The 22,184-nt window shown below is 48.5% G+C and overlaps 1 protein-coding gene across 1 annotated transcript; it reads left to right on the top strand.

Moving 5' to 3' along the window:
* Positions 1–230: 230 nt before the first annotated feature.
* Erbb3 (erb-b2 receptor tyrosine kinase 3) lies at positions 231–21,741 on the top strand. The gene is made up of 28 exons (XM_028786689.1): positions 231–675; positions 3,847–3,998; positions 4,784–4,970; positions 5,569–5,694; positions 6,293–6,358; positions 6,516–6,634; positions 6,741–6,882; positions 7,981–8,094; positions 8,200–8,320; positions 10,195–10,268; positions 10,873–10,963; positions 11,357–11,562; positions 11,729–11,861; positions 12,684–12,774; positions 12,963–13,117; positions 13,728–13,781; positions 15,045–15,180; positions 15,969–16,088; positions 16,218–16,316; positions 16,522–16,707; positions 16,878–17,033; positions 17,503–17,578; positions 17,740–17,886; positions 17,989–18,086; positions 18,176–18,364; positions 18,498–18,569; positions 18,762–19,062; positions 19,223–21,741. The coding sequence occupies exons 1-28, from the start codon at positions 594–596 to the stop codon at positions 19,741–19,743; spliced, it is 4,014 nt and encodes a 1,337-aa protein (XP_028642522.1). The 5' UTR covers positions 231–593; the 3' UTR covers positions 19,744–21,741.
* The last annotated feature ends 443 nt before the right edge of the window (positions 21,742–22,184 follow it).

Genomic DNA, 22,184 nt, shown 5'->3' with positions numbered 1-22,184 from the left:
GGCTAAAAAACAACCTCCCACTCTAAAAAATAGAAATACTCACACCGCAAAAGGAAAAAAAATATATCCCTCAAGTGATCCAACCGGCTAGGGGAGTTGAGTGATTTGGTTAATGGGCGAGGCCAGCTTTCTGGGGGCTGGGCTTCGCAGCGCTCTCCCTACCCACATTCACTACCTTTCCCCCGGCCTGGGGACTTTCGGAATCTTGATCTGCTCTTAACCATCTCCGGGGGAAATTGCTGGAGTGAGGCTCCTCCTTGACCCTTCTGGCCAAGCTGCGGGCTGGCAGAGCACGCTTGGGCGGGTGTCCCGGGCTACAACCATTAGGACTCCAGCCTCCTCTCACGGGAGGGGGCGCGGCCGTGACTCACCCCCTTCCCCCTTCCCTCCCTCCCTCCCTCCCAGACAGACACCCTCCCCTGCCGTCCCGCTCGGGACTCCGACTACGGCTCCGGTTGCACTTTGCAACCTCCGCTGCCTCCTCGGCAACCTATTCGCTGTCTGTTCAGGTGGCTGTCGCTTCGATGTCCTCCTAATCTTGGGGCCCCCCCGGGCCAGACTCGGCTGGGTTCCCTTCACCCTCCGCTGGAATCATGAGGGCGATTGGGACTCTGCAGGTGCTGGGCTTCCTTCTCAGCCTGGCCCGGGGTTCCGAGATGGGCAACTCTCAGGCAGGTAAGCCGCGCGGGAGCCCCAGTAGGCTGGAAGCTGGGGGCGCAACCTGAGCGCTCGCACACCCTACCCTGGGCAAGGAGTTTGGGTTCTGACGCTTTGAACTAGGGGATGCGATACCGGGTCTGCTCGGACCACGAAGGAGGGGACCGTGTGGCTCGGTTCTTGGAGTGGGCTGGGCAGGGACTGCATTCCTGGTTGCCTCCCCTTCTTTCTAGGGTATCGCTGATCCTCTAATTGGTTTTATTTTGATCTGGTTGGTGCCGAACAGTAGTTCACACTTGAGAGCCTTGGGAGGAGGGTGGGCAGGGACCCTTCTGTAAACGTAAAGAGCCTTGGCTTGAAGGGTCTCAGTTTGCTTTCAGGTTTCCTGCCCCCCCCCACTCCATCCCAGGTTTCAACAACCCCCCCACCCCCAGTTTCGTTGTTTTGCCGACAGGGCGGGGCAATGCAAGGGTTGGAAGTTGTTGTTTTCTAATGTTGGAAAAACAAGAATGGTACCTCCTCTTCCGTGAGTGGGGCTGTCCTGAGAAGGCTGAGATTAACCTGAGGGCCAAGTCCAGGTGACATCAGTGAGAGGTCTCACAGAGGCTGGCTGCCTGCTTTCTCATAAGATAAGCCGGTCCCCAACTTAACCAACTTCTCTTTATCAAGACCCCAGGTCAATTCAATTAATACATTGGGCATCTATTACATACTATACTATTTCCAGGGTATATACCCTAAGCTGGAGTTGTGGGCGGAAAGACAATCAGACCTCTTTCTCTCTCCAATCTGAGGTCACCTCTCCCACCTTCTGAACATTTCTATTCTGTTAACTGGCTTCTAAGACCCAACTTCTGCCCTTCCCCCCATTCAGTGCCATCTGAGCCCATTGCTACCGGTGTCTCTGGGACTGTGGACACCTGAAAGAGCGCTAGAGTTGGTATAACTAGAGTCCTGTTGATCTTGCACCCACACCCGACCCCTAGATCTCGGCTTGGGGGTTGGCACAGTCAGTGCCCCTTCCCCATAGTGGGAGTGGGGGAAACCACCTGTGCTTCCCCCACAGTTGCTGGGCCTAAATTTAGCCCCTGGGATCTTGAGATGTGAACACTCCCAGCTGGTGGAGGGGGTGGTCTGGAGACTGGAGTGGGAGGGGTCAGAGGAGTGACTGGATCACTGTCCCATCTGACTGTGCCCCCACCAACCAGGAACCCAAGAATCCGGGATTCCCATCACCCTCCTCAAGAGTCAGGGAGCTTGGTTCTCTATCCTTTATCTCCATCCTGAGCCTCTGGGCATCCGGCCCTGTCTCAAGCCTTGTATAGCCCCTTTGTCCCCTTGTGTGTGGCTTCGGCTATAGAGGGGAGGCTTCTGAGAGGCTGGAGGTTCTTGGTCTGCGCAGCCAATGCTCTCCAACAGAGAAAGGCTCTGACTTTGAGCCTCTGCGCCTCTGTGAGCGTGGTCCACCCCACCCCCACCCAGCAGCTCTCAGTGCTTCCTTGCTTGTGCTCCCCAAGTTGCCTGGTTCCTCCTGGGTAGTTGTTTATACTCCCGTCCTGCCCAGGCCCTTTGCCCCTGTTTGTGAAATATGGACTTTACCCTCAGGGTGGCAGGTAACTGAGACCTGTAGGGCCTTGCAAAGCGCAAGACACAAAGTGTGCAAGGCATTGTGGGTAGGTGGGATGGACTGGCTACTTGTAATACTTCCCAATACGGGTCCCCAGGGACAAACAATATACATTTCTGCGCCAGGGTAACTGCGTACATGTTTGTTTGCCAGACGTATGTGTGTGACAGTATGCACGCACAGGTACACATCACTTCCCTATACAGATATCCTAGCTCCTCCCCTATCAGAGGAGAAGGGTTGGCACCTTCACTTGGAAGAGGGGTGTCCTGCCAGGAAGGGGACCAGGGTGGGGCTGTTCCAGAAATGACTAACATTCCTGGTCTTTTATTTCAGCCCAAGGACCCTGGAGCTCCCAGGTTCCTCTGGGAGCTTCTAGCTTGTTTATGCCTCCTTGTTGGAACTGGCCCACTCCTTCCATCATGGAGAGAGGATAAGGGAAAGGTTCTAGAAGAAGGGGTCAGACCAGACATGTATCTAACAGGAGAAGCTGGGGCCTCTGACTCTCTCTCCCTCTGTTGCCTCCTGCCCCGCCTCAGGGAAGGGCGGTTAGAACAGGTGGTTGGTGGTATACCCCTTACCCCCACCCTCTTGTGCTCTTACTGCACCAAAAGAAAGATACTTAGAGCTCCAGGGAGGAAAGTGAAAGCCCAAGAACTGAAAGGTTCTGTCCTCTCTTCTGGGCTCTCCCCTGGAGTGCCTATTGGAGAACACTGTCCTGTTAGCAGTCTCTTTAGAGAATCCTTCTGACAATGAAATTGGGAAGGTGGCTTGAGAGTGGAGGCTCTGTTCTGTTTTTCTCCAGTCTTCTTCTCTGTTTGGTGCAAAGCACTTCAGGGTTACACAGGGATGCCAGGGGAGCTGGAGCATGTTGGCTTAGGGGAAGGGAGTGAGAAGGGAAACCAGAGTTTAGGAAGGGGGAGGCCGCCAGCTCCTTATCGTCCAGCTTTAAAGACAAAGCGCCCATTGACCCCCCTCCCACCCCACTACCAGGGTTTCTCCCTCTAGTGAGGTCACTTTTCTGAGCCCAAAGCTCCAGGGTAAGAGGGGGGTGCTGCTAAGGATGGGGTGTCTGAGGCAGGGTGGGGCAGCCCCCTCCTCCTGGATAGAATTGCTTCATTGTGGGCTGAACTGTGGCCCCAGGCACTGCCCCCACCCTCTGCCCCCATCCCACCCTCTGTAGACACAATAGGGGCTGTGTGCTAGCCCCAAAGAGATGTTTATTTCAGGGCCTAGAGAGAGGCAGGATGGGGGCAGAGAAGTAAGCGCTTTCGTTGAGGAGGAGAGGGTAAATGCTCCCTGCCCAAAGTGTCCTTTCCAGAGAGAGGAAAAGTCCAGCATGTCTTCCTTCTGTATTAACCCCTCGGTGCCCAAATCAGTACCCAAAGGAGGCACTGTGGGAACTCTGGCGAGTTAAAGTACGTATTTCACCTTTCCAAATTGTGAGAAACAAGGAGGCCCTTGGAGGCCCTTGTGGCCAGAGTAACTGGAACAGGGCAACCGTGAGGCTCACACGGAGGGGACATCTAGCTTACCCATCTGTCTCACCTCCACTTTTACAGTATGTCCCGGGACTCTGAACGGGCTGAGCGTGACCGGGGACGCCGACAATCAGTACCAGACTCTGTACAAACTGTATGAGAAGTGTGAGGTGGTCATGGGAAACCTGGAGATTGTGCTCACAGGACACAATGCTGACCTTTCCTTCCTGCAAGTGAGTATCCCCACTTGGTCCCTCCTAGGCTTCTGTAGAAAAAGCCTTCCCCTTTCTGGGGACCATCTTTTGCTGCAGTCTGCATTCCTAAGACTTAGTTCTTTTTTCTTTCTTTCTTAAGATTTATTTATTTTATGCATATGAGTACACTATTGCTTTCTTCAGACACACCAGAAGAGGGCATCAGATCCCATTACAGATGGTTGTGAGCCACCATGTGGTTGCTGGGAATTGAACTCAGGACCTCTGGAAGAGCAGTCAATGCTCTTAACTGCTGAGCCAACTCTCCAGTCTGACTTAGTAGTTCTTAAGGCTCAAACCTAGGGAGACAGAGACTGTAAGGGTGGTGGGGGTGAGGGGGTGGGGTGTCCTAGTCCTATAACCAGGGGTATGTAAAAACTGGTCACCAGAAAGGGACAGAGCAGGTGGCGTTCTGTCAATCAGTAAGCTGAGGACCCAGAGTCACCTGGAGAAGTAAGGAAGGCAGATCTCTGAGTCTGTGGCTAGCCTGGTTTACAAACAGCAAGAAACCCAGTCTCAAAAATAAATAAGCCGGGCAGTGGAGGTGCACACCTTTAATCCCAGCACTTGGGAAGCAGAGGCAGGCGGATTTCTGAGTTCCAGGCCAGCCTGGTCTACAGAGTGAGTTCCAGGACAGCCAGGGCTACACAGAGAAACCCTGTCTCAAAAAACAATAAATAAATAAATAAATAAATAAATAAATAGAGTTAAAGAGGCTGAGACACAGTTGTTCTTTTCACTGTTATGGTCTGCTCTATCCACAGTGGATCCGGGAAGTGACAGGCTATGTCCTTGTGGCCATGAATGAATTCTCTGTATTGCCCTTGCCTAACCTCCGAGTGGTCCGGGGAACCCAGGTCTACGATGGGAAGTTTGCCATCTTTGTCATGTTGAACTATAACACCAACTCCAGCCATGCTCTGCGCCAGCTCCGGTTCACTCAGCTTACTGGTTAGTTCTGATAATCCCTTCTGGTCTTGCCCCTGAGCCTTCATGCCAACAGGAACCTCCTTGCTGATGACCCAAGACTGCTCACTCTCAGTTCATCTTCCCGGATACCCACTACCTTGGTGGTCTAAAAGTCCACTGCTCTTTAAGCAGTAGAGGGCTCCAGGAGGGAGCTTGGGGCACCTGTTCCAGGAAGGAGGGACCTTATGTGATGGAGGGATGGGGTTGGACTGGGAATTGGATCTATTGAGAACCCTCCTTCTCTGGAATCTTACTTTTGCCCCAACCAGTTGGAGAATGTAGGGGTAAAACACAACCTGGGCAATCTCTGCTCCCCTTGTCCCAGTTGCTTAGAAAACACTCAGGTAGGCCTAGGGCATTGAATCAGGACGTCCTACCCCTCCCCCACTGGCAAAACCGGATCTACACAGGTGTCTGAAGAGGCGGGAGTTTCTTTGGCTTGACTCCTCCTCTTTGAGGGCCAGCTTTTCTTGAAGCTTGAATCTGATTGGACCACCTGTGGCTGAGTGTTTTTTTGGATTGGTGTGGAAGGGGAGTCGCACCGGTAGTCTTCAGCCTGTCGCTTCTCTTCCCACCACAGAGATTTTGTCAGGGGGCGTTTACATTGAGAAGAATGACAAACTTTGCCACATGGATACGATTGACTGGAGGGACATCGTAAGGGTTCGAGGTGCTGAGATAGTGGTGAAGAACAACGGGGGAAACTGTAAGTGAATATGATCAAGGCAGCTCACTTTGCCCCAGCAAACCGGAGCGACTTCTCTCCCATGCCTACTGCATTCTCTCATCTGGACCCACCTTCCCCAAACAGTCACCTCAGACCGTTGACCCAAGAGCCTGCCTGCCAAGAGGGACAGGGTCAGCCTCCTGGAGCCCAAACCAGTGTATCAAGAAAAGAGGCAAAAGTTGTCTTGGGTGCTAAGCAGGGAGCCCAGATCTTTTGATTAGCTCCCTGTTGCTCTTGCCAATATAATATCTCTCAGCTGCTCTGAGCTAGTCTACTCAGGCACAGAATCTGCTTGTCTGGAAGGAACCAAGTTCCTGGGATGGCGCTAGGCTGAGATTGGCATCTGCCCCAGTCCCTCCCCTTCAGCTGCCCAGTGGGTAGTGTGGAGGAGTAGCCCCACCCCTTGTTGACAGGTTCACTTGAGCCCAGCCCTGCTTTCCAAGGGCAGGGAGGGACACAGCTCAGGGCTCTTGCTTCCTGGGATTGAGGTTCCTGTGTGCTGACATCATACCCCGTTGATTCAAGTGAGCCTTTCTAAGCTCTGATGGCCCTGCGCGTCCTCTCACTTCCCAACCAGGTCCACCCTGTCATGAGGTCTGCAAGGGGAGATGCTGGGGGCCTGGACCAGAAGACTGCCAGATATGTGGGTTTGAATTTTCTTCTAAAAAGTTAAAAGCACAACCCCACTCCCACCCCATACCCATTACCTATGCAATCCTGCCTGGGTCAGTCCGAACACTCAGAATGAGTGATGGCCTCTGAATTTATCCCTGAACGTCATGTGTTCTCTCTTTCCAAAGTGACCAAGACCATCTGTGCCCCTCAGTGTAACGGTCGCTGCTTTGGGCCCAATCCTAACCAGTGCTGTCACGATGAATGTGCAGGAGGCTGCTCTGGACCCCAGGACACAGATTGCTTTGTATGTAATGGTACCATCAGCCTGTGCTCTGACGTGGGGTTACGGCTTTGGGGAGGAGAAGGGGTCTATAGAGAATATAAATTCTAGGAGTCTTTTACATTCCCAGGCCTGCCGACGCTTCAATGACAGTGGGGCTTGTGTGCCCCGGTGTCCGGAGCCTCTCGTGTACAACAAGCTAACGTTCCAGCTTGAGCCCAACCCCCATACCAAGTATCAGTATGGAGGAGTCTGTGTTGCCAGTTGTCCCCGTAAGTGTCTAAGGGGGAAAGGACAACCACAGATTCAACACAAAAAGTTTGGGATACTAAAGGGATGAAGTTAGGTGTTAATTGGGGGAAACCTAGATGTGATCATGTGACCTCACCTAGTGAGTGACATCTCTGTCAGTGCCCGGCCCCCCCCCCCCCCCCCCCCGGACTTCTGGCAGGGGCCACTTGGAACAACAAAGAGCTAAGAGGCCTGGGGCTGTACCTTGTTTGACTGTGGTTGCCTAGTAGTGTACATGAAGTCCTGGGCTTGATAAATCCAATACCAAATAACACTGGGTGAAATAGCATACTGGAATCCAGCCTCTGAGGTAGAGACAGGAAGATCAGACACTCAAGGTCATCCTCAGCTCCATGAAGAGTTTGATGCCAGGGATAGAAACATGTCTCAGCAGTTGAGACCAATTGCTGCCATTCTAAAGGACTCGGTTCTTAGCACCCATATCAGACAGCCTATAATAGCCTATAATGCTTCTAGGGGATCTTACACCTATTCTGGATTCTTTGATTACCAGGCACAAATGTGATATATATCTTTGTGAGGTTGTTAGATCTTGTGATAGGTGTGAGTTGCCATTTGGGTGCTGGGATTTGAACCTGGGTCCTCTGGAAGAGCAGTCAGTGCTCTTAACTGCTGAGCCATCACTCCAGCCCCTTAAATCTTCTTCTTTTTTTTTCTTTTTTTCTTTTCTTTTTTTTTTTTTTTTAAAAAAAGGGCTTAGCCAGGCAGTGGTGGCGCATGCCTTTAATTCCAGCACTTGGGAGGCAGAGGCAGGTGGATTTCTGAGTTCGAGGCCAGCCTGGTCTACAGAGTGAGTTCTAGGACACCCAGGGCTATACAGAGAAACCCTGTCTCAAAAAACAAAAAACAAAAAGACCAAAAAAAGGGCTTGAGGCCATCTTAAGAACAAAGAGATTGTCTAATCTATAGGGCATACCTGAGGAACCCTAGATCATAGGTGGAGCAAATCCCAGGGCAGAGTGGAAGAGGCAGGGGCCAGAGGAGGGGTCAGGGGTGCAGAGGAGGGGTCTCATTTGTTGGCTATTACTCATTTTTAATGGCGTTCTCCTCTTTCCTAGATAACTTTGTGGTGGATCAGACATTTTGTGTCAGGGCTTGTCCTCCTGACAAGATGGAAGTAGATAAGAATGGACTCAAGATGTGTGAACCTTGTGGAGGGCTGTGCCCAAAAGGTGAGGAAGTGGGAGGTGAAGAGGCAGGAAGAGGGGAGAACTTACACCCAGCTTCTTCTATGAGGTGATTCAGAACCCAGCACTGAGACTGTTTTGTGTTTACAGCCTGTGAGGGGACAGGCTCTGGAAGCCGATACCAGACTGTGGACTCTAGCAACATCGATGGGTTCGTGAACTGTACCAAGATCCTGGGCAACCTGGACTTCCTCATCACTGGCCTCAATGGGTTAGAAATTCTGCTTTTCCACCCTAAATCCACAGCCCTGTCCACCACACGGTTCATTTCAATGGCTTAAGTCTCTACATGCAGCTGACTAGAAATGTAAATCACGGCCAGGTGCGTTGCCTTTAGTCCCAGTACTCAGGAGACAGAGGCAGGGGGATCTCTGTGTGTTTGAAGCCAGGATGGTCTACAGTGGGAGTTCCAGAATGGCCAAGGCTACACAGAAAATCCCCTAATGTAGAAATGTAAGTCAGGAAGTCGTAGGAGCTATAAAGGGCCTGAGAGAACGCATAGAAGTTCTTCCTTAAATTTAAATAAAAGGAGGCTGGAGAGACAGGTCAGTGGTTAAGACCATGTATCGCTCTTCCATAGGCTCACAGCTATCTGAAACTCCAGCCCAGGGGGATCTAATGTCTCCAGCCTCAGTGGGCACCTGCACATACCCACAACTGAAAGTAATAAAAAACATTGTCCATTTTTCATATTTTTTTTACAGTTTTTATTTTATGTACCTGAGTATTTTGCCTACATGAACGTGTCTCTGCACTACGTGTTTACCTGGTACCCAGAGAAATCTGAAGAGGCTGTTGAATCCCCTGGAACTAAAGTTCCAGATAGCTGGGTCAAACCCTAGCCTTCTGCAAGAGCAGCCAGTGTTCTCAACTGATGAGACATCTTTCCAGATACCCTTTTAATGTTTGCTAGTTTTGTTTGTGTGTATAGACATGTATATGTATGTATGTATATATGTATACAGACCTCTGTGTGTATGTGTGTGTGTACATACATGTATAGATATGCATGTACCACAGCAAATATGGGACTCAGAAGTCAGTTTTTAGAAATCAAAAACTGTTTTCTCCTTCTACCCTGTGGAGCCTGGGATTAACCTGGATCCAGCTCTGCTGGATCAATTCTGTCTGCTGACCCACCCTACTGGCCACCTCTTTATAAATTTTTTTATGTAGATATAACTTTGGAGTAGCGCTTAAATTATTAAAATGACATATTTTCCATACATACTTTACCCAGATTCCCCTAATATTAGCATAATATACATGTTTTTATTTTATTTTATTTTTATTTATTTATTTATTTATTTATTTATTTTGGTTTTTCGAGACAGGGTTTCTCCGTGTAGCCCTGGCTGTCCTGGAACTCACTCTGTAGACCAGGCTGGCCTCGAACTCAGAAATCTGCCTGCCTCTGCCTCCCAAGTGCTGGGATTAAAGGCGTGCGCCACCCCTGCCCAACTTGTTTTCATCATTTCTCTCTTTTGCTTTTTATTATACGCACACTCCTTATCTCAGTTTTTTTTTTTAATTAAATAATGTCTATACATGTAGCCCAGGCTGGCCTTGATCTTGCGACCCTTGTTTGGCCTCTCAAGTATTAGTGTTGGGATTATAGGCGTGTGCTATCACCATTTCCCTAGTTTGTTTTATGTGCATGGATGATTTGCCTGTGTATATGTCTGTGCACCATGTGCATGCCTGGTACCTGAGACCAGAAAAGGGGGCCTGAGTCTTTGAAGCTAGAGTTGCAGACAATTGTGAGCCACCATGGGGGGCAGGGTTGTCAGGCTTGCATCACTATGTCAGCCCTTGAGTATTCCTTTTCTTCTTGGCTTCTATGCATTTATGTTTCCCCTGCCACCAGCATTTCTCCAAGGAGTTCTGTTTCCTTTAGATGAAGACTGACTTAGGAACCAGGAGGCTGTGTTAGTAAAGCAACTGGCTTAGCATGCAAAAGGCCCTGGGTTTGATCCCTAGCGCTGGGGAAAACATTGACATCTAAGAACTGTGTTTTGAGGCGCAGTGTGTTATTATCACTGAGTATATCTCTCCTTTGCTGACAAGTTTTTATTGCTCCCTTAGTGACCCCTGGCACAAGATCCCTGCACTGGACCCGGAAAAGCTCAATGTTTTCAGGACAGTCCGGGAGATCACAGGTGAGGAAGATGGCTGGCTTCCCCTGCTGGAAGGAGCAGGTGACACACACAGGCACACTTGACAGTTAAGTGACTTAAGAAAAGTCACACTTGGGGCTTGAAAGATGGCTCAGTGGTTAAGAGCACTGACTGCTCTTCCAGAGGTCAATTTCCAGCAACCACATGGTGGGTCACAACCATGTATAATGGGATCTCATGTCCTCTTCTGGCATGCAGGCAGACATGCAAGTAGGGCACTCATATGTATAAAATAAAATCTTTTTTTTTTAAAGATTTATTTATTTATTTTATGTATATGAGTACACTGTCTTCAGACACACCAGAAGAGGGCATCGGATCCCATTACAGGTGGCTGTGAGCCACCATGTGGTTGCTGGCAATTGAACTCAGGACCTCTGGAAGACCAGTCAGTGCTCTTAACCACTGAGCCATCTCTCCAGCCCTAAATAAAATCTTTAAAAAAAAAAAAAAAAGGAAATAAAAAAAGAAAAATCTTATTCTAGAGCACAGGTTACTGAGAACCTGATGTGCGGGGGGGGGGGGGGGGGACAGACAGGGACAGACGACACGACTCTCTGCTTATTCGCTTCTCTCCGACCCTCAGGCTACCTAAACATCCAGTCTTGGCCCCCTCACATGCACAACTTCAGTGTTTTTTCCAATCTGACGACCATCGGGGGCAGAAGCCTCTACAAGTGAGTAATGGGCGTGGAGGTGGTAGCATCCCTAGACAGTGAGGTAGGCATCTTGATATGATATACAGGGTATTTCTCAACCAACAGGCCCTAACAGTCTGCTAGCATAGGAAGAGAAAGGCAAAAAGTCAGGGTAATCCCAGATCTTGTTAATTCTAACAGGAGGATCACAGCTAGTTCAGAGACCAGTTTGGGCCAGATAGTGAGTTCCAGACCCGCCTCAGCAATACCCCGACACCTGTTTCAAAAAAAAAACAAACCTGCCAGAAGAGGCTATTCCTTCTCCACAGGTCTAACTTAACCAGGAGCAAATTTGTTGAGTGAAAGTAACCCCCCTGTATGTTTAATTTTTCCTTTGTGGTTTGTCTTCTAATTTCTGACTCCTTATTCCAGCCGGGGCTTCTCCTTGTTGATCATGAAGAACTTGAATGTCACATCTCTGGGCTTCCGGTCCCTGAAGGAAATTAGTGCTGGGCGCGTCTACATAAGCGCCAACCGGCAGCTTTGCTACCACCACTCTTTAAACTGGACCAGACTGCTTCGGGGGCCTTCGGAAGAGAGGCTTGACATCAAGTACAACCGGCCCCTGAGAGAATGCGGTGAGAGGAAGGGCCTCCCAGGAGTGAGAGCAGGGGTTGGGATGGTGAGAGGATTCAGAAAGTAGGAATAGGTTTGAGGAAACAATGAGAAGGGGGTGTGAGGATGGAGGCAATAAGGAGATCCTGGGTGTCCTCAGATCTTCCTAATGTGTCTGTTCTTTTTCAGTGGCAGAGGGTAAAGTGTGTGATCCACTGTGCTCCTCTGGGGGATGCTGGGGCCCAGGCCCTGGTCAGTGCTTGTCTTGTCGAAACTACAGCCGGGAAGGTGTCTGTGTGACTCATTGCAACTTTCTGCAAGGGTACAGTGGGGAGAAGGCCAAGAGGGTGGGAATAAGGCCCAGGGATGGATGGAGTAGTTCAGGTTGTTTATTTAAAGTACATGAGTACACTTGTAGCTGTCTTCAGACACACCAGAGGAGAGCGTCAGATCCCATTACAGATGGTTGTGAGCCACCATGTGGTTGCTGGGACTTGAACTCGGGACCTCTGGAAGAGCAGTCAGTGCTCTTAACTGCTGAGCCATCTCTTCAGCCCTATAGACTGAGTTTCTTTCTCCTTTCCCTCTCCTTCTCTCTCACTCTTCATCTCCCTCCTACCCCTCCCTCCTACCCTACTCACTCTGTAATCCTTTTGCCTTAACCTTTTAAATGATGGGATTACAGCTATGAGCCACCATGTCTGGCTTGCTTTTGTGTTTTGTGTGTGCATGTGCATTTGAGAGAATGACAGACAGACAGACAGGATCTCATGGTCCTGACCTAGAACTTGCTATGTATACCAGAGAGTACTCAAAGAGCTGTTTCTGCTTCTGCCTCCCGAGTGCTAAGATTAAAGGTGTGTGTCAACCACACCTGGCCCTCTCTTGCTTTCTTGTCTGCTGGCTTGCCTGCTTGCTTTTGTTTTTAGACGGCACCTCACTCTGTAACCCAGGCAGGTCTTGAACTCAGGGAAATCTTTCTTCCTTAGCCTCTAAAGTGCTGGGATTACAGATGTAAGGCACTGTACCTGGCTTTGTAGACAGCTTTCTGCTTGTGTCTTGGTGGGCATGAAGTAGAAGGTCTTCATTACAGGTTAAGGGAATGAAGGGTAGAAGTAATCCCTCCCTGTGTCCCCCACTACAGGGAACCCCGTGAGTTTGTTCATGAGGCTCAGTGCTTCTCCTGCCATCCAGAATGTCTACCCATGGAGGGTACCAGCACGTGCAATGGCTCGGTATAGTAGCAGCCCTGGGATCTGTAAGGGAGGCAGGGAAATGACGAGATTTCCAGGTCAGCCCAGAGAACTCAGATAGCCCTAGAGTTTGTACACGGAGGTTGCTAAGGGGATAGGTTGACCCTTACTGGGAGGACTGGAATTAACCCTGACATCTCATTCTCAAAGATCTGCCTTCTTCTACTCAGGGCTCAGACGCTTGTGCTCGATGTGCCCATTTTCGAGACGGGCCCCACTGTGTGAACAGCTGCCCTCATGGAATCCTAGGTGCCAAAGGTCCAATCTACAAATATCCAGATGCTGAGAATGAGTGCCGGCCCTGCCACGAGAACTGCACCCAGGGGTCAGTGACGGGATGAAAGAGAGGAGGGGCTAGGGAGAGGGTAGGAACCCAGAATTGAATTAGGGTGTGGAGCAGCAAGGAGACAGGTTGACTACTTAAGACTCACTTCCAGCTATAAAGGACAGGAGGAAGGGAAACTCAGCACGCTATACTTAGGGGAAGATGGAATAGCATTAGCTCAGGAGTTTTGTTCAGGACAGACTCACTAGTGAGCCAGACATGGAGGATGAGACTATCGGGAAGGATGGGGATGGAGTCCCCTCTGTTTTGGGGGCTAGGTTTGGGGCTTCAGGATGAGATGCCACAGTAGATTTTTTCTAAAACTAGCTTTTATATACGGAGGCTCTTAGATTTGAGTCTATTATCTTTAAAATTTTTTTCTTCTAATTACATTTATTGTGAATGTGGGAACTGTGTGTTCAGGTGTGCTACGGCATGTATGTGGAGATCAAATGAGGAAGTTCATTCTCTCCTTCCCTTACATGGTTCCCAGGGATCAAACTCAGGCCCCTCAGGCTTGGCAGCAAGAGTATTCACCTGCTAAGCCACCTCATTGGCCCCCATCCTCTGTTGTCTATTTACTGTCTAAGAAGATGATTTTCTTTTCTAGGTGTAAGGGACCAGAACTACAAGACTGTTTAGGCCAAACAGAGGTATTAATGAGGTAAGATCGGCTTGGAGATTGTGGAATTCAGGAATATTTGGGAGAAAGGTCAGGGGAAGAGCAATACTGTTGGTTCTGCCTCTTAAAATTTTTGTATGTATATCCATTTATGTCTCCGCATCACTTGCTTGCCTGGTCCCTCTGAAGGCCAGAAGGGGGCGTGAGATATCTTGGAACTGGAGTTAATGAATCTATGAGCCTTCATGCAGGTGTTGGGAATTGAACACAAGTCTTCCATAAGAACAGCCAGTGCTCTTAAACACTGAGCCTCTCTCCAGTGGCTAGCTCTGCCCTTTTAAGTTTTATTTTTTAGCCTGGTAGTGGTGGTGCACACTCGGGAGGCAGAGGCAGGAAGATCTCTGAGTTCGAGGAACAGCCAGGTCTACATGGAGAAACCCGTCTCAAAAAAAAAAAATTATTTTTTTATATTTTTGTTTGTTTTGGTTTTTTTGTAACAGGGTGTCACTATATAGCCCTGCCTGGTATGAAACTTGCCGTGTACACCAGGGATGTCTGATAACTCACAGACATCCTCCTGCCTCTGTCTCCCAAATACCGGGACTAAAGGCGTGTAGCACTATACCTACATTTAAAAAGTTCTTTGTTTTACTTTATATGTATGAATAGTACCTGGATGAATGTTTGTATGTGCGCTGTGTATGCCCGGTGATCGGGGAGACCAGCAGAAGGCACTGTATTCCCTTGAATCTGGAGTTAGGATGGTTCTTAGCCACCATGTGGGTTCAGGGAATCAAACCTGAGTCCTCTCTAGGAACTGCAAACTGCTGAGCCATATCTCTGACACACACACCCTTAAATAATTTTTGTTATTTATTCTTTGGAAATGTAATACAGTTGTGTGATGTCTTTTGATCATAGCAATCCACCATTACCTCCTTCCAGCTTTCCCTCGTGCCCTCCTCACCCTGCCTCATCCTGATTTCCTGTCCTCCTTTTCATTGTCATTATTAATAACACCCTGGGTCCATTTAGTGCCATCAGTATGTACGTGGGTATGGGACTGTCCACTAGGGTCATTCTTCCCTTTTATATATACAGCCCACCAGCACTGGACTCGAGTCTCGAATTCTCTTCCTAAATTTACTTACACTGGCTTAAAAGGGGAAGCCTCATATCTAGGTTGACTCCTTCAGTGCTCGTGGATGTTAGTAGGGGTGAGCGTTAACTCTGATGTAAACCATATAAGCAACCTTTGCGAAGCCACTGTAAACCCAGGATGCTGGCCTTTTGTGTACCCCACAGCAAGCCCCATCTGGTAATAGCGGTGACGGTAGGACTGACCGTGATCTTCATGATTCTGGGAGGCTCTTTTCTCTATTGGCGTGGACGCAGGATTCAGAATAAAAGGGCCATGAGGCGCTACTTGGAGCGGGGTGAGGTGAGTATTTAGCTTAACACTGGGAGGCATCCTGTACAATCTGCTCCCAGGGAAAAGCGATTTCTCTGGAAATACGGTCCCTCTCTTTGAGAGGATGGTGAGAGCTAAAGATACAGCTCAGAATGCTTACCTAGCATGTATAAGGAGCTAGGTTCAGTCCTAGCAACGTGCAGGTCCGCGTGCACACACATGTACACACCAGTCCAAGAAATGGGAAGATGTTCTCATCTTGCTTTTGCCATTTGCCACAACGCTGAAGAAGCTGCTTTCCTTCTCTGTGGCTCAGTTTATGTATCTCAGATACAGATAGCATCCATCCTTCCAAGGATTTGGATATAACGGTATGTGTAAGTGCTTTGAAAGCTTAGGTGTTTTGGTCCATGGCAGTAATTCCCGAACTCAGCCAAGGCAGGAAAGATTACCCTGAGTTTAAAACAAGTCTGATCTACACAGCAAGCCCTCACCTTAGAGGAGAGAGTGATAGAAAACAAGAACCAACCTTGTATGAAAGGTCTTCAAGGTGGAGTACCACCTTATCTCCTCTGCTCCCTCCTCCTACTCAAAGGGAAACCAACCCTCTTGACCCTTCTCATCAGCACAGCTTTTTCAATCCTACTGTTCCTGAAGAGTTGTTTCACAGTAGAACTATGAAGCTTTCCAAGACTAAGGACTTCTCTTACCCTGGGCTCTGGGTTCTGCTGTCCTTGGCATCTACCCAGAGCCAGTAGGCGGGACTTGGCTTGTGGGCGTGGGCTTTTCTGAACACCTCCTCCTTGTCCACTCCTTAGAGCATCGAGCCTCTGGACCCAAGTGAGAAGGCAAACAAAGTTTTGGCTAGAATCTTCAAAGAGACAGAGCTGAGGAAACTCAAAGTGCTTGGCTCTGGTGTCTTTGGAACTGTACACAAGGTGAGTGACTCTGGGGAAGTCTGGAGAAGTGGGGACAAGATGGAGGGGAAAATAGGAGAAAGATATTTCTCAAAAGACTGTCAGAAAAGAGTGATTTTTTAAAACCTCTTTCTACCCCAAACTTTCCAGGGGGTTTGGATTCCTGAGGGCGAATCCATCAAGATTCCAGTCTGCATTAAAGTCATCGAGGACAAGAGTGGACGGCAAAGTTTTCAGGCTGTGACTGATGTAAGTTAAAGAAGAGAATTCTTTATGCCGCTAGAAGAGGCAGTGTTGGTTCTGGGCATGTAGGCATGTGATCTTGTGTTGGCAAATAGTGTGTTAGATCCATCTTAGTCATGCTGATATGTTAGGGACCTCTAGATTGGGTGTGGTTTTGCGGAGTGTATGCGTACCTGTTACTTCCTGGCTAACAACCTCTTATATCTTGCAGCACATGCTGGCTGTTGGCAGCCTGGACCATGCTCACATTGTACGGCTGCTGGGACTGTGCCCAGGGTCATCTCTGCAGCTTGTCACTCAGTATTTGCCTCTGGGCTCCCTCCTTGATCATGTGAGACAGCATCGTGAGACATTGGGGCCACAGCTGCTACTCAACTGGGGAGTACAAATTGCCAAGGTGAGGGGAGTCAGGGGAGGCCTGTGTTGGCAACAGCTTGGCTGGGGAGGGTCAGGGTCGAGGTAGGAGGATCAAGGGTTTGAGGTTCTGAGAGCTGTCCTCAGGGTGTGGGAGTCTGCTTATTGCTCAGTGGCTGACTTCTCCAACCCTGAGACTACCTCCTCCTCTAGGGTATGTATTACCTCGAGGAACATAGCATGGTGCACAGGGACCTCGCGCTCCGGAACGTGATGCTCAAATCACCGAGTCAGGTCCAAGTGGCAGACTTTGGTGTGGCTGACCTGCTGCCGCCAGATGACAAGCAGTTACTACACAGTGAGGCCAAGGTGAGGTGACAAGGACGGAAATAGTCCGGTGGTGTGAATACAGAGGAATACAGAGTAGTCAAGGGGCTCTTTCTGAGATAGGTGAATGAGTTGTGGCTGATTCAAGGAGAGGGAGCTGAGAATGACAGAAAATTAATTCAAGTTCAGGAGGAAAAAAAGAGTGATTGAGAATTTGGAGGGTTTTTCTTTTTCTTTTCTTTTTTTTTTTTTTTGTTGTTGTTCTTGTTCTTGTTTTTGTTGTTGAAACAGGGTTTCTCTATATAGCCCTGGCTGTCCTGGAACTCACTTTGTAGACCAGGCTGGCCTTGAACTCAGAAATCCGCCTGCCTCTGCCTCTCAAGTGCTGGGTGTGTGCCACCACTGCCTGCCTGGCTTGGAGGGTTTTTTTTGTTTTGTTTTGTTTTTTGGAGTTTTAAAATAAGAAAATTTATGAAAAATAATTGGTAGCACCTTTATCTTTAATCTTCAGACTCCAATTAAGTGGATGGCCCTTGAGAGTATCCACTTTGGGAAATACACTCACCAGAGTGATGTCTGGAGTTACGGTAAGCACCTCTATGGCATCACCAGATCAGGTACCCCTTTTGTATCTCCTCTCAGGAACTATATGCCCTTGCAATCCTTGTATTAAAGCGAGGCTAACCCCCCTTCCCTTCATGCCTGTATCTATCTTTCATAATTATTACTTATTTTCTTCTTGTATCAGGTGTAACAGTTTGGGAGCTGATGTCCTTTGGGTCAGAGCCCTATGCAGGACTTCGACTGGCTGAAATACCAGACCTGCTAGAGAAGGGAGAGCGGTTAGCACAGCCCCAGATCTGCACCATTGATGTCTACATGGTCATGGTCAAGTGTGAGTTGTCTGCTGACCCTAACCTTTTCTAACTGACTTCCCTCCTTTCTTTTCCATGGGTCTGTTCTCTCTTCTGGCTCAACCTCCTCCATCTCTCCCCAGGTTGGATGATTGATGAAAATATTCGCCCAACCTTTAAAGAACTAGCCAATGAGTTTACCAGGATGGCCCGTGACCCACCTAGGTATCTGGTCATCAAGGTGAGTCTGGGCTAGAGAATGTCAAAGTCATTTCAGGGAAAGACTGAGAGAGAACTAGAATCCACCTTAATGGACCTCTACTCCTGTAGCGAGCGAGTGGGCCTGGAATACCTCCTGCCGCAGAGCCCTCTGCTCTGAGCACCAAAGAATTGCAGGAGGCAGAGCTCGAGCCAGAACTGGACCTAGACCTAGACTTAGAGGCGGAGGAGGACGGCCTGGCTACCACACTGGGTTCTGCCCTCAGCCTGCCTACGGGAACGCTTACCCGGCCACGTGGGGTAAGATATCTTCTAACTGCACAAGATTCTGCTCTGTTCACCCCCATGAGCCCGCTCAGAATCACCACTCATCAGTTTCCATACTAAGGATAGATTTCTTCCTTTATTTTAACCCTTTCCTTTCTCATCTTAGAGCCAGAGTGTTTTAAGTCCCTCATCTGGATACATGCCCATGAACCAGAGCAATCTCGGGGAGGCTTGTCTGGTAAGATGTGCTGGCAGAGGGTCCTATGGGTTTGGATTTATAGAAATAGGAAGCTGTTTCAGATCTTGAAGGTTTAATCAGCATCCTGCAATGGAGAAAGCCCTCCCGAAACTACTGCACCTCCCTCTGAGTCTGTAAATTTATATACTCTGTATAACCCTTGTATTGTTTCCTGTGACTTTTCCTCCGTAGGATTCTGCTGTTTTGGGGGGTCGTGAACAGTTCTCTCGTCCCATCTCTCTGCACCCGATTCCACGGGGACGTCTAGCATCAGAGTCATCAGAGGGCCATGTGACGGGCTCTGAGGCTGAACTCCAAGAGAGAGTGTCAGTGTGTAGGAGCCGAAGCCGTAGTCGGAGCCCACGACCTCGTGGGGACAGCGCCTACCATTCACAGCGACACAGCCTGCTTACTCCCGTCACCCCGCTCTCCCCGCCAGGGTTAGAGGAAGAGGATGGCAATGGTTACGTCATGCCAGATACGCACCTCAGAGGTACCTGGCTCTTCAGCGTTTCCCTCAAATCTTCTATTTTTTTTTTTTCTCCAAGCTCCCCTTAGTTCTTTTATTTTCTCTAGTAACTCGCTCACTCCCATTCCTTCTGGTTATTTCCATGACGTTCTATCTGTACTTAAGGAGTTTCTCTCATCCACAGGTACATCTTCTTCCCGGGAAGGCACCCTTTCGTCAGTAGGTCTTAGTTCTGTGCTGGGTACTGAAGAGGAAGATGAGGATGAGGAGTATGAATACATGAACCGGAAGAGAAGGGGTAGCCCGGCTCGGCGTCCCAGGCCAGGTTCCCTTGAAGAGCTGGGTTATGAGTACATGGATGTGGGTTCAGACCTCAGCGCTTCTCTGGGCAGTACACAGAGTTGCCCACTCCATCCCAGCGTGCCCTCTGCCGGCACAACTCCAGATGAAGACTATGAATACATGAACCGCAGGCGTGGTGCGGGTGGTGCCGGAGGGGATTACACAGCTATGGGGGCCTGCCCAGCAGCTGAACAAGGGTACGAGGAGATGCAAGCTTTCCAGGGACCTGGACATCAAACTCCGCATGTTCGTTATGCCCGCCTCAAAACTCTGCGTAGTTTAGAAGCCACTGACTCTGCCTTTGACAACCCTGATTACTGGCATAGCAGACTTTTCCCAAAGGCTAACGCCCAGAGAACTTAACTTCAGCTCCTTCAGACTCTTGCGAAGCATTTGACGGCAGCTAGTGCCTTTTTGAGGGTACCCCTTCCTTAGCCCTCGCTCTGAGGTCCCACCTCTATTTCTCCAGTCCTGTACAATGCCATCCAGTTCTTGGAGACTTGTCAACGTATCCTCACAAACTTTTTTTTTTTTTTTTTTTTGCGGTACGTAGCCAGCTGTGCGCTCTCTTCTCTTTCCAACCCTAGGAAAGAGAAGGTTCCCTGTTGTATCTCGTTTCCCAATCCCGGTTCCTCAGCTTTCTCAGGGAGACTCCCTGGAGATGTGAAGGATTACTCTCTATACCCTTTCACTCAGGATCATTGGGATTAGACTCTTAAACTTTGCCTTTCTTCCCTGTCAGACTCTAAAGAAGGGGAGATGAAATAGAAGAAGAAAGTAAAACTTTTATGAGACTTTTAATCCCAGGGGAAGATTGGAAAGCTTCAAGCTTTGAGGAGTGCTATGAACTGAACATGTACTGTGAGCCAGGCATCTTCGTGCTGAACTCTGCCTACATTGTCTCAATTATAATCTTTCCAGTTTTTTGAAGTAGGACTGATCCGGTTTCACCAATACAGAGTCTTTCTGAGTGTTCCAAGATAGCCAACTGGTCCCGGAATCTGTGAATAGTACTGAATCCTGTAGTTTTGTTTTTTAAAAAAATATTTTAGTTGTTGTACAAAACTGAATTTTGTGTTTAGTGACTTTTCCATCTTTTTTGAGACAGGGTTTTTCTGTATAGCCCTGGCTGTCCTGGAACTTACTCTCTAGACCAGGCTGACCTTGAACTCAGAAATCCGCCTGTCTCTGCCTCCCAAGTGCTAGGATTAAAGGCGTGTGCCACTACTGCCCGGCAACTTTTCATCTTAACTAAGAACTTATTGTTCTTTTCAGTTTGATGTGCCATAGTGGAGGTTGTACTGATTTCTCTATTTTTCTAATTCAATGGATTTGTTATTATAGACATTACCATATAATATGACCTCTTCCCCCGCCCATGTGAGGTGTCAAGAACTTCCACCTTTTCTCAAACAAAAAAAAAAACCCACTCCTGTTTGACACGTCTGAATTGACAGCATGACTACTCTTACAGTTTGGGCCCATTTTTAGGTAAAATGAGTCTTTGAACACAAGTACTATGATATCGCTGTCAGTCGATCTAATAACCAGGCGGGTAATTAAGTGACTACAGAGCAAATGGGTTATTCCGTGTGGGTGCACTAGGCAGAGAGATGATTCATCTACCAAGTGGAACAGGAAAGGGCAGCTACGGTTTCATCGTGCTGCTCAGAATGGGTACTATGTAAACTGTAGGGATAATTTATTTCAGGAACTTGTCATTCAAGCATTTTCAGATTGCAGTTGATCACAGGTTACTAAAACTGTGGACAGCAAAAACCTCAAAAAACAAAAAAAACAGGGGACTGAGCCTTGAAGAAATAAAGCAACAGGTCCAGGATTCAAAATCCTCCCAATTCCCATGCCTGTGCTTTTACTATAAAGTGTTGTGTGTAAAACTGGGTCTCACTCTGTTGACTGGCCTGGAACTATGTAGCCCAGGATGGCCTTGAACTCCACACACAGCAATCCTGTCTTCACCTCTCAAGGCTGTGGCTACAAGTGTGAGCTACCAGACTCCATTTGTTTATGCACTGAATCAAGCAAATGCCACCAGCCACATTTTCTATCACCACCCGGGCCTCTCATCTCAGGAAGGAGTGGAGACAACACAGAAGGACAAGTAACTAGACATTTTTGTGTAAGCTGCAGGCCATTTATATTGCAGATGTATACTCCTTACAAGCCAATTCACAAAGGTTCCAAGACTCATATTTTAGAATCTGTTCTCAACCACTAATGAGAAACTTCTGGTGGGATAGAAAGAGGATCCATCTTCAGACCTCAGTCTTCCTGGATGGGAACGGGGGGTGGGGGAGGAATGTCTTCTTGTACCATTAAAGTTTTTTTGTTTTGTTTTTATACGTGTCTAAATAAAAAATGTCAAAGCTTTTGTGTGTGTGTGGTTTTTGTGGATTTCTGTCAAGTGAAAAGTGCATGAGACTATCCCTTCTCTTTGCTTCTTAACAGTGGGTGGCTTTCTCTGCTTCTGACATTCTGTCACAAGTAATGGAACCAAGCTTTATTTGTTGTGTTTTTAAATTTTTAATTATGTGTATGTGAGAGAGTGGGAGTTTGGGAATGTTGTTATGTGCATGTGAGTGCAACGCCCACAGAGATCAACACGTTGCTAGAGTTACAGGTGATTGTAATGTGCTTAGCATGGGTGCCGCGAACTCCCTCCCCTCTGCAAGAATGCCAGGTTATAACAGTTAAACCATTTCTCCAGACCCTGTTTGCATTCTAGTCCTTTTTACTAAAGGGTTTTACTGGTGATCGGTACAAAGGAGCAAAAGTGTAAACAA

The sequence above is a fragment of the Grammomys surdaster genome, unplaced genomic scaffold (genome assembly GCF_004785775.1).
Source record: "Grammomys surdaster isolate TR1022 unplaced genomic scaffold, NIH_TR_1.0 125562, whole genome shotgun sequence".
Taxonomy (NCBI): Eukaryota; Metazoa; Chordata; class Mammalia; order Rodentia; family Muridae; genus Grammomys; species Grammomys surdaster.
This window is presented reverse-complemented; position numbering and strand designations above follow the sequence as displayed.

Excerpts from the sequence above, each read along its gene's own strand:
- Erbb3 (XM_028786689.1), top strand. The coding sequence starts at position 594 with ATGAGGGCGATTGGGACTCTGCAGGTGCTGGGCTTCCTTCTCAGCCTG. Across the intron at positions 676-3,846 it reads GATGGGCAACTCTCAGGCAG|TATGTCCCGGGACTCTGAAC; the intron begins GTAAGCCGCGCG and ends CCACTTTTACAG. Across the intron at positions 16,317-16,521 it reads GTTTTCAGGCTGTGACTGAT|CACATGCTGGCTGTTGGCAG; the intron begins GTAAGTTAAAGA and ends TATATCTTGCAG.